The sequence below is a fragment of the Triticum dicoccoides genome, chromosome 5B, assembly GCF_002162155.2.
Source record: "Triticum dicoccoides isolate Atlit2015 ecotype Zavitan chromosome 5B, WEW_v2.0, whole genome shotgun sequence".
In the NCBI taxonomy this organism is placed as follows: domain Eukaryota; kingdom Viridiplantae; phylum Streptophyta; class Magnoliopsida; order Poales; family Poaceae; genus Triticum; species Triticum dicoccoides.
Genome location: NC_041389.1, coordinates 530,681,551 through 530,692,886, shown reverse-complemented (window position 1 = coordinate 530,692,886; position 11,336 = coordinate 530,681,551). Strand labels below are relative to the sequence as shown.

The 11,336-nt window shown below is 43.4% G+C and overlaps 1 protein-coding gene across 1 annotated transcript; it reads right to left on the bottom strand.

The window, feature by feature from the left end:
• Positions 1–1,313: 1,313 nt before the first annotated feature.
• Positions 1,314–4,649, bottom strand: LOC119313093 (the record flags this gene model as incomplete). The annotated part of the gene is made up of 3 exons (XM_037588905.1): positions 2,918–4,649; positions 2,565–2,791; positions 1,314–2,312 (listed from the first exon to the last, which is right to left on the bottom strand). Coding segments are annotated over exons 1-3 (2,958 nt in total), but the record flags the coding sequence as incomplete, so codon positions are not given.
• Between the last annotated feature and the right edge of the window lie 6,687 nt (positions 4,650–11,336).

Sequence of the window (11,336 nt, the reverse complement as noted above, 5' to 3'; positions counted from 1 at the left end):
GTGACGACGTGGCCGGGACGGGGCGGTGGTGACGACGGGGACGACGGGGACGGGACGACGGGGCGGCGACGACGGGGACGGGGCGGCGACGGGGGCGGCGACGGGTCAGGGCGGCGTCGAGGGATATGGAGACGGCGGGGGCGGCGGGCGACCGTGCAGAGGAGAAGAAGCAGAGGGAGAGATGAGAAACTGACGAAGTTTCGAAGTGTTTTGTTATATAGAAGGCACCTTTAGTATCGGTTGGAGCCACCAATCGGTACTAAAGGTCTGTTTTGGCCAGGCCAAGCGGTGGGAAGCGCACCCCCTTTAGTACCGGGTGGTGGCACAAGCCGGTACTAAAGCCCCCCCCCTTTAGTACCGGTTGGAGCCATGACCTGGTACTAAAGGGTGTGCGCTGCCAGGCGAGGGGCGCAGAAGTTTAGTCCCACCTCGCTAGTTTAGGAGCGCCAGGACCAGTTTATAAGCCCCGGCGCAGGCACTGCATTGAACTCCTCTTAATAGCAGGCCTTCTGGGCCTACCTCTCCTACTCTGCCTGTGGGCCTACTGGGCTTGCGGGCCTGCATCCTGGCCCAACTACAGGTTGAGATTCTAGTCGTATGCAGGCCGCTGTGGCGTAGTAGGCGGGCTTTTTTATTTTCTTATTTTTTTCATTTATTTATTTTTGAGTTTTTTTTGCTGTATTTAGAGTTTCTTTGTGAATATTTTTGCTTTAGGTACAAAAAATTACAAACTTTCTGTTAGTGCTGGTAGATTTCAAATTTGAATAGTTTAAATTTTGAATTATTTGAAATTTGTGTGAATCACTAGTTTGTGAATAACTTAACTTTGAAAAAAGTTTTCTCAGTGATTCTTTTTCCTTATGTTTAATATTAGTGTGTTTTATCATTATATTCAATTTAGTAATGCTTAGGTTATTTAAAAAATGAAATGCCTTTGTAACAGTTCAGTTTTCGTCGGAAACCCTGATACTTCGAAAGAGATTGTCCATTTTGTACACGAAGTGCATCCAGTTTTTGCCGTAACCCTCTCTACTTTCTTGCACATGCTATTTGTATGAAATTATGATATCATGCCAACTTTCAACCTTTTCTGAGTTCATTTGAATTGCTTTTCAATTTCAGGGTCATTTAGCTGGAAAAAAATCAGTAAATGCATGAAAAGAATTTGTTTGCACATAAAATTTCTTCGCGTTTCAAATGCCAAAACACATAACTACCCTAACTATTACAGACATTCCCTCCTGGGTGTGAAACACAGAAGAAAGTGATGATAGTGAAGCCGATCACATCCCAGATCTTTGGGTGTGAAACTTTTTCTTCGCGTGTGTCCCTTTGCGCCGTAACCATGGAAAATCTTCATCATTTAACGGGATGCTCGGGTCAATATTCACTGTGAATGGAGCAATTTCATCAAACTTTTCATAATCTTTTGACTTGTCTGTCTTGTCATCCACTCCCACGATGTTTCTCTTCCCAGAAAGAACTATGTGCCGCTTTGGCTCATCGTACGATGCATTTGCTTCCTTATCTTTTCTTTTTCTTGGCTTGGTAGACATGTCCTTCACATAGAAAACCCGTGCCACATCATTGGCTAGGACAAATGGTTCGTCTGCATACGCAAGATTGTTGAGATCCACTGTTGTCATTCCGTACTGCGGGTCTTCCGTTACCCCGCCTCGTGTCATATTGACCCATTTGCACCGAAACAAAGGGACCTTTAAACCACGTCGATAGTCAAATTCCCATATGTCCTGTATATAACCATAATATGTTTCCTTTCCCGTCTTGGTTTCTGCATCAAAGCGGACACCACTGTTTTGGTTGGTGCTCTTCTTATCTTGGGCGATCGTGTAAAATGTATTACCATTTATCTCGTACCCTTTGAAAGTCATTATATTCGAAGATGGTAACTGGGACAGCAAGTACAGGTCATCTTCAATAGAGGTGTCATGCATGGTACGTGTCTGCAACCAGTTGGCGAAACTCCTGGTTTGTTCACGTGTAATCCAGTCATCAGACCGCTCCGGGTGTTTGGAGCGTAGCAAATTCTTGTGTTCATCCATATACGGAGCCACCAAGGTGGAATTCTGTAGAACTGTGTAGTGTGCTTCAGTGAGAGAATGTCCGTCCATACATATTATTTGTTCCCCTCCTAGCGTGCCTTTTCCATCCAGTCTGCCCTTATGCCGCGATTCAGGAACACCAATCGGCTTAAGGTCAGGAATAAAGTCAATACAAAACTCAATGACCTGCTCATTTTGATGGCCCTTGGAGATGCTTCCTTCTGGCCTAGCACGGTTATGAACATATTTCTTTAAGACTCCCATGAACCTCTCAAAGGGGAACATATTGTGTAGAAATACAGGACCCAAAACGTTAATCTCTTCGCATAGGTGAACTAGGACGTGCGTCATGATGTTGAAGAAGGATGGTGGGAACACCAACTCGAAACTGACAAGATATTGCACCAAATCATTCTGTAACCTTGGTATGATTTCTGGATCGATTACCTTCTGAGAGATTGCATTGAGAAATGCACATAGCTTCACAATGGCTAATCGAACTTTTTCCGGTAGAAGCCCCCTCAATGCAACCGGAAGCAGTTGCGTTATAATCACGTGGCAGTCATGAGACTTTAGGTTCTGGAACTTTTTCTCTGCCATGTTTATTATTCCCTTTATATTCGACGAGAAGCCAGATGGTACCTTAATACTGAGCAGGCATTCAAAGAAGATTTCCTTCTCTTCTTTGGTAAGAGCGTAGCTTGCATGACCCTGATGTATGCCGTCTTCTCCGTGCATACGTTGCTGGTCTTCCCGTGCCTCAGGTGTATCTTTTGTCTTCCCATACACGCCCAAGAAGCCAAGCAGGGTCACGCAAAGATTCTTCGTCACGTGCATCACGTCGATTGCGGAGCGGACCTCTAGGTCTTTCCAATATGGCAGGTCCCAAAATATAGATTTCTTCTTCCACATGGGTGCGCGTCCGTCCGCGTCCTTCGGAACAGGTTGTCCGCCAGGACCCTTTCCAAATATCACCTTCAAATCCTTGACCATATCATGTACATCAGCACCAGTACGGTGGCGAGGCTTCGTCCGGTGATCCGCCTCACCTTTGAAATGCTTGCCTTTCTTTCTTACGGGATGCCTGCTCGAAAGAAATCGACGATGTCCCAGGTACACATTCTTATTACAACTATTCAAATATATACTGTCGGTATCATCCAAACAGTGCGTGCATCCGCGGTATCCCTTGTTTGTCTGTCCTGAAAGGTTACTGAGAGCAGGCCAATCATTGATGGTCACGAACAGCAACGCCTTGAGGTCAAATTCTTCCCCCATGTGCTCATCCCACGCACGTACACCTGTTCCATTCCACAGTTGTAAGAGTTCTTCAACTAATGGCCTTAGGTACACATCAATGTCGTTGCCGGGTTGCTTAGGGCCTTGGATGAGCACTGGCATCATAATGAACTTCCGCTTCATGCACAACCAAGGAGGAAGGTTATACAAACATAGAGTCACAGGCCAGGTGCTATGGTTGCTGCTCTGCTCCCCAAAAGGATTAATGCCATCTGCGCTTAGACCAAACCATACGCTCCTTGCGTCATCTGCAAAATCCTTCCCGTACTTTCTTTCGATTTTTCTCCACTGCGACCCGTCAGCGGGTACTCTCAACTTTCCGTCTTTCTTACGGTCTTCTCTGTGCCATCGCATCGCCTTGGCATGCTCTTTGTTTTGGAACAAACGTTTCAACCGTGGTATTATAGGAGAATACCACATCACCTTGGCAGGCATCTTCTTCCTGGGGTGCTCGCCCTCGACATCACCAGGCTCATCGCGGCTGATCTTATAGCGCAATGCACCACATACCGGGCAAGCATTCAAATCCTCGTACTCACCGCGGTAGAGGATGCAATCATTAGGGCATGCATGTATCTTCTGCACCTCTAACCCTAGAGGGCAGACAGCCTTCTTTGCTTCGTACGTACTCTCGGGCAATTCGTTGTCCTTTGGAAGCATATCCTTTATCATTACCAGCAACTTTCCAAATCCCTTGTCAGATACACCATTCTCTGCCTTCCATTGCAGCAATTCCAGTGTGGTGCCCAACTTTTTCTTGTCACCTACGCAATTCGGGTACAACAATTTTTTGTGATCCTCTAACATGCGCTGCAACTTCTTCTTCTCCAAATCACTTGCGCAGTTTCTCTTTGCATCGGCAATGGCCCGACCTAGATCATCAACGGGCTCATCTGATGCCTCTTCTTTAGCTTCTTCCCGCATTGCCAGCTCAGCTTCTTCCCCCATTACCGGCTCAGCTTCTTCCCCCATTGTTGTATCATCGTATTCAGGGAACCCATGGCCAGGATAGATGCCGTCGTCCTCTTCTTCTTCATTGTCTTCCATCATAACCCCTCTTTCTCCGTGCTTGGTCCAAACATTATAGTGGGGCATGAAACCGGACTCAAACAGGTGGACGTGAATGGTTCTTGACGTAGAGTAATTGTGACCATTCTTACAGCCAGCACATGGACAAGGCATAAAACCATCCGCCCGCTTGTTTGCCTCAGCCGCAAGCAGAAAACTATGCACGCCCTCAACGAACTGGGGAGAGCATCGGTCATCGTACATCCATTGCCGGCTCATCTTCATTACACAACACCGAATAGACCAAATTAATACAAGTTCATACATAAAGTTCATACAACACTTAAATGCAACAAACAAATAACTCTCTAGCTAAAGCATTTAAATGCAACAACAAATGCGATCAAGATCGCAACTAAGGTAACAATTGATCCAACAGCATAATGATACCAAGCCTCACTATCGATGGCATATTTTCTAATCTTTCTATTCTTCAAGCGCATTTTCTCCATCTTGATCTTGTGATCATCGATGACATCGGCAACATGCAACTCCAATTCCATCTTCTCCCCCTCAATTCTTTTCAATTTTTCTTTCAAGTACTCGTTTTCTCTTTCAACTAAATTTAACCTCTCGACAATAGGGTCGGTTGGAATTTCCGGTTCACATACCTCCTAGATAAAAATATCTATGTCAACTTGATGGGCATAATTTGTCATAAACACGAAATGCAACAAATAGTTTTAAAAGAGAATATACCACATCCGAATCATAACAAGGACGAGGGCCGACGGGGACGGATATCAAAACCATGGCACTATGTATAACAAACAACGTACGGGTAAGATAATATTACATGATTAACTATATATCCAAATCACACAAACATCAAATTTTTATATAAAATTTCATGAACAAGAGGCTCACCACAAGGTGGTGCCGGTGACGGGACGGTGCGGGCGATCGACGGTGGTTACGACGGAGATTTAGAAGGCACTAAGTAAACCACACCTACATATGCAAACTAAGTGTTATTTTTGACCTCAAATTGCATATAAATCAAATACTAGCACATATATATATTTCCTCCCAAATTACTAAACTCACAAATTAGTAACTATACAAAGCATGGGAAGAGCTAATCTAGCAATGAGAGTTGAAAGGACAAAGTTGCTAACCTTTGTGATCATTTGAATGGATGGGGGCCTTCAAATCTTGACAAATTTTGGGAAAAGTTTGTGAGGAGCTCGAGGGGAAAGGGGAAGAACAGAGAGGAGAGGGGAAAGGGGAAGAACAGAGCGAGCTCGGGTGGACGAAGGGTTTATGTAGGACGACCTTTAGTACCGGTTCGTGCCAAGAACCAGTACTAAAGGTGCTGGAGGGGGCCCAGACTGACAACATCCTGCCACCACTCTCATTAGTACCGGTTCGTGGCACGAACCGGAGCTAAAGGTTAGCCACGAACCGGTACTAATGAGAGCGGCCCGGCTAGCCGTTGGAACCGGCACTAATGTATACATTAGTGCCAGCTCTAATACAAACCGGCACTAATGTGCTGCACGTTTGACCCTTTTTCTACTAGTGTTTGGGGAGCCCCGCCCCTCCTTATATATGTTGAAGGGGCGGTTTACATGACTAGTCTTAGTTGGATTAGGATTACTCTATTACAAGTGGAGTCCTAGTCTTGCTTCCTTTGTAGGAGAATAGTCCTTATGCTTTCCTCATAAACCGGCCCACCATTAAACGTGAACCGGCCTTCTGGGCCATGGGCCTCGTCATCCATCTGACCCGCCCGCCGGGTTACGAATGAACCGCCAAGACCGGGCGGGTATCCTCGTGAACCGCCAAGCTCCGGGCGGGTTACCAGTGAGTCGTCCAGTCCGGTCGGGTTAAACTTCTGGCCGGTTTACACCGCGGGGTATATCCCCGACACATATGGTGTTCATTGACGTGGAGAAGGCCTATGATAAGATACAACGGAATCTCATGTGGTGGGCCTTGGAGAAACACAAAGTCCCAGCAAAGTACATTACCCTCATCAAGGACATGTATGGTAATGTTGTGACAAGTGTTCGAACAAGTGATGTGGACACTGATGACTTCCCGATTAAGATAGGACTGCATCAAGGGTCAGCTTTGAGCCCTTATCTTTTTGCCTTGGTGATGGATGAGGTCACAAGGGATATACAAGGAGATATCTCATGGTGTATGCTCTTTGCGGATGATGTGGTGGTAGCTGACGAGAGTTGAACGGGGGTAAATAGGAGGTTAGATTTATGGAGACAAACCTTAGAATCGAAAGGGTTTAGGCTTAGTAGAACTAAAACAAAATATATGATGTGCGGTTTCAGTACTACTAGGTGTGAGGAGGAGGTTAGCCTTGATGGGCAGGTGGTGCCTCAAAAGGACACCTTTCGATATTTGGGGTCAATGCTGCAGGAGGATGGGGGTATTGATGAAGATGTGAACCATCAAATCAACGCCGGATGGATGAAGTAGCGCCAAGCTTCTGGCATTCTCTGTGACATCAGAGTGCCACAAAAATCTAAAAGGCAAGTTCTACAGGATGGTGGTTCGACCAGTGATGTTCTATGGTGCTGAGTGTTGGCCGACTAAAAGGCGACATGTTCAACAATTAGGTGTGGAAGAGATGCATATGTTGAGATGGATGTTTGGTCACATGAGGCAGGATCGAGTCCGGAATGATGATATACGAGATAGAGTTAGGGTAGCACCAATCGAAGAGAAGCTTGTCCAACACAGTTGTTGATGGTTTGGACATAGTCAGTGCAGGCCTCCAAAAGCACTGAATATGCCCAAACCATATTCAGTGCATAGAGGACGGCTAAAGCGTGCGGAGAATGTCAAGAGAGGTCGGGGTAGACTGAATTTGACATGGGAGGAGTCCGTTAAGAGAGAGCTGAAGGATTGGAGTATCACCAAAGAACTAGCTATGGACAGGGGTGTGTGGAAGCTTGCTATCCATGTGGCAGAGCCATGAGTTGGTTGCGAGATCTTATGGGTTTCACCTCTAGCCTACCCCAGTTTGTGTGGGACTAAAGGCTTTGTTGTTGTTGTAAATCTGGTGGGGGTGTTTATTTATCATAGTATGTTTTTTTATTTGGTTCAGGTTGTTTTTTCTGTCCAATCAGTTTTTGACACATGTACTTGTTGTAATTTCAGTCCATTCTCAGGCTTAAAAACATATGTTTTCATTCCACTTTCATGTTGAATTCTAACTCTCCCTTTTGGACCTTTAAGCGATTATTTGCACTCAGCCTATCCCTAACAGGCCGCTTGCAAACCCATTACTGCCTCATAAAGACCAGAGAAAACACCAAAGATTCATCGAACACTAAACTCTGAACTCTGAAGGATATTGTGGAACTGAAGAAAATGACACCTATCACTGAAAAAACTGAAAATAGATAATTGAAAATGATGATAAAGTGGATACTTATACACCACTGCCACAAGTAGACTTCAAATTCCAGCGATGTTCAATGCACATGCAATTCCCTTTGTGATTCACTACAGGTCAGGAAAGCAAAAGGAAAAAGGAGCATGCCGCTGATCCTTTTTGCCACAATATTCATAACCATCATTGGAAAAAAAACTGCTGCGGTGAGCAGGCAAAAGAACATGGCTGAAGAGTAAAACAAAGATACACAAGGGAGGAAGTAACAAAGAAATAGAAGTAGACAAATAGTTGTTGAAGACAAGATTTATAAGTATTTTCTTTCCTGACCTAAGAGACTAAAGAAATGATGAAACATAGTGCAAAATTGAAGAAGACTAAATAAAGAACTGAGAGAGACAGACGACCAGAAAGAAGACAGTGGAAACACACTTAAGACTAAACGAAGAAACTGACGGGAAAACTAATGAAAAATACTAATGAACTGTCGCGGTTGTAAAAGCTGTGAATGAGAATGAGAAATATGACTAACAGATTGAAAAAGAGAAAGTCAAACAAAGAGAACGAAAGTGAGACCGAGGACTTAAGAAAGACAAAATGCTCAAAGAAAAACTGACTCGAGAAAATAACTAGACCAATGACAGAATTAGTAAAGACTAAGGGCCGATAGAACATGAACTGAAGACATAAGAAAATAGAGTGAAATAGAGAATGGACAAAGGAAATGAGAATGAGCAACAAGACTGAGAAAATGAAAACATAAGTCAGAAAGGGAGAATGAAAAACTGAATAACTTAAGAACTAATAAATGCTGATAAAATAGTAAATGCTTCAGAATCTGCAAAAAGAACAATGACAAGCCACAAAAATACTGAAAATCGCATATGCTGAAGACTTACAAATGACGAAGGGCGCTCAATGACTGAAACTACAAACAAAACTAATGAACAAAGACACATAACACTAAAACTACTGACCAAACTGAAGAAAATGAAACCTACATTTAAACTAACTGGAAAATTAAAGCTTTCTGACTATCTATTAATGCAACGACAACCACCAAAAATGGCACACTAAATGAAAATGGTGGACTAAGAAACATACCGGGAAGAACATTGAAACAAGACTTAATGATAAACTAAATGGTACTACATGACTGTAATAATTGACAACTGAACTACAAACAACAATTCTAAAATACAATAGGAGACTGAATAATGAACAATAGTGAATACTGACATACAACTAATTTCTCGAGACTGGTAAACAAATATCGAATGATGCAAGAAAAAATTATGAATGATAACTAACAAAACATGAACACTAATAACTGAAAAAAGACTGGTGAAGAAAATAAAAGAAATGAATATTGAAGGAAAAAATGATGAACCAATGAGTGAATGACAAGGCTGAAAAATGAACAAAAGAATCGAGAAACTAGTTGATCGATGAATTACTGAATACGATTCATATTCCCCTCACCGCCTCAATATGGGGCTGAAGACAACAAGCACAGAAGACTAAGAAAGGCAAATGAATACCGAGAAATGACGAGTGGCAAGGAAAATTAAGTGAAGACTTCGCCATCCTTTATAGATGACCAGAGGAGAATAATAAGGAAGATCAAAGAATAATGACAAGAAAATGGATAAATGATAAAAATAAAACAGCAAGCTTACAGAATGACAAACAAAGTATATACTTAAGAAAATAAAGGGGGTGAGACTGAAGAAGGATGAGAATGAGGATTCAGTAATAACCGGGCCTTTCTTGAGCCACTTAAGTAGGACACTCCTGATTATATATTGAAAAAGGAAAAAGAGTGAACAACCAAAATAGTTACCAAAAAGCATAGCTAGTTTTAAGCCTGAAATTTAAAAGGTAGACACTTAAGTAGGACACTACAAAGTGATTTGTAAGAAGCCAACTGTTCATCTAAGAATAAGCAAAGAGAGAAAATGATTGGGACCGAGGGCAGATGGGCAAAAGATAGTAGGGTGAAGAAAATGAGCAAAAGCCACTAGGTCGTGACCACGTACACCTCACCTCTAGCAGCTTGCCGATCTTCCTACACCGGTGATCCATAATTCCATCACCTCGCCTCTAGTGCATAATGACATACATAATTCCTTGCTCGTGCAACACTTGTGATCTTCCTACAAAAGATTGGCATATGACAATGGACCATAGCTCAACTAACTATGAACCCAAAGAAAATTGAGAAACTTGACCACCTCAAGCAATCTGGTTGACACTAATTAGTAATTACTAAAAAAATCGGTGGGATTGCCACTTTTGCATAAGTATCAATGCATTCACAGAAAACAAATGCGTGTATGAATTGGTTGAGGGGAATGTGGATGTTTAACAAAACGCTAGAGACCAAAAAAAGATGGGATGCATTAGACCCCAACTTAAGCTATATAAAGCTGTAGTTAAACCTTCTGATTTTCTTTAAAAAGTTGTAAGAAACAAAACTGACATACATACTCGCTGTACAAGCTTAATGACCGAGAAACAGGGAATTGCGTGACAAAAAAGCTTGGGAAAGATATAGAGAGACAATAAAATAAGAAGGGACACCTCAGACTATGTGATTTAGGGTGGTGCTTGTACCAAATTGCTGCAGATTTTTCATATGAGCAGAATGTAACAGAAGACTACAACATTTCATGGACACCATGAATCAAACACTACAACATTTCATGGACGCCATGAATCAAACAAACATCTGGTACCTAAATATATGTTCTATACTATTTTTACAAGATAGCATGACTTTCACAACATGAAAATTGAGCACATGGTAGCATTTCAGTTCCATCTAGATATAACAAAATCATTACAAAATGTCATATCACATAGCATTGGTGTTACCTTCTTCTTAATTGATTGCTGCAACTTGCAAAACTGAACTCCTATGAACCTGAAACAGCGAGAAAGGGAACCCAGATTAACCTGCTTGTATTCTAGGGTTCACGAAGAGAAAGGGACAGACACCACAATACAGAGGAATGAGGCGCCATAGGAAGAAGGGAGGGAGAGGGAGGCTTGCCATGGAAAGGGAGGGAGGGGCGCCTGTTGGGGAACGTAGTAATTTCAAAAATTTCCTACGCACACGCAAGATCATGGTGATGCATAGCAACGAGAGGGGAGAGTGTTGTCCACGTACCCTCGTAGACCGTAAGCGGAAGCGTTATGACAACGCGGTTGATGTAGTTGTACGTCTTCACAATCCGACCGATCCAAGCACCGAACGTACGGCACCTCCGAGTTCTACACACGTTCAGCTCGATGACGATCCCCGCACTCTGATCCAGTAGGGTGTCGGGGATGAGTTCCGTCAGCACGACGGCGTGGTGACGATGATGATGTTCTACCGACGCAGGGCTTCGCCTAAGCACCGCAATGATATGACCAAGGTGGCATATAGTGGAGGGGGGCACCACACACGGCTAAGGAACAATCACGAAGATCAACTTGTGTGTCTATGGGGTGCCCCTGCCCCCGTATATAAAGGAGTGGAGGAGGGGGAGGGCCGGCCCTCT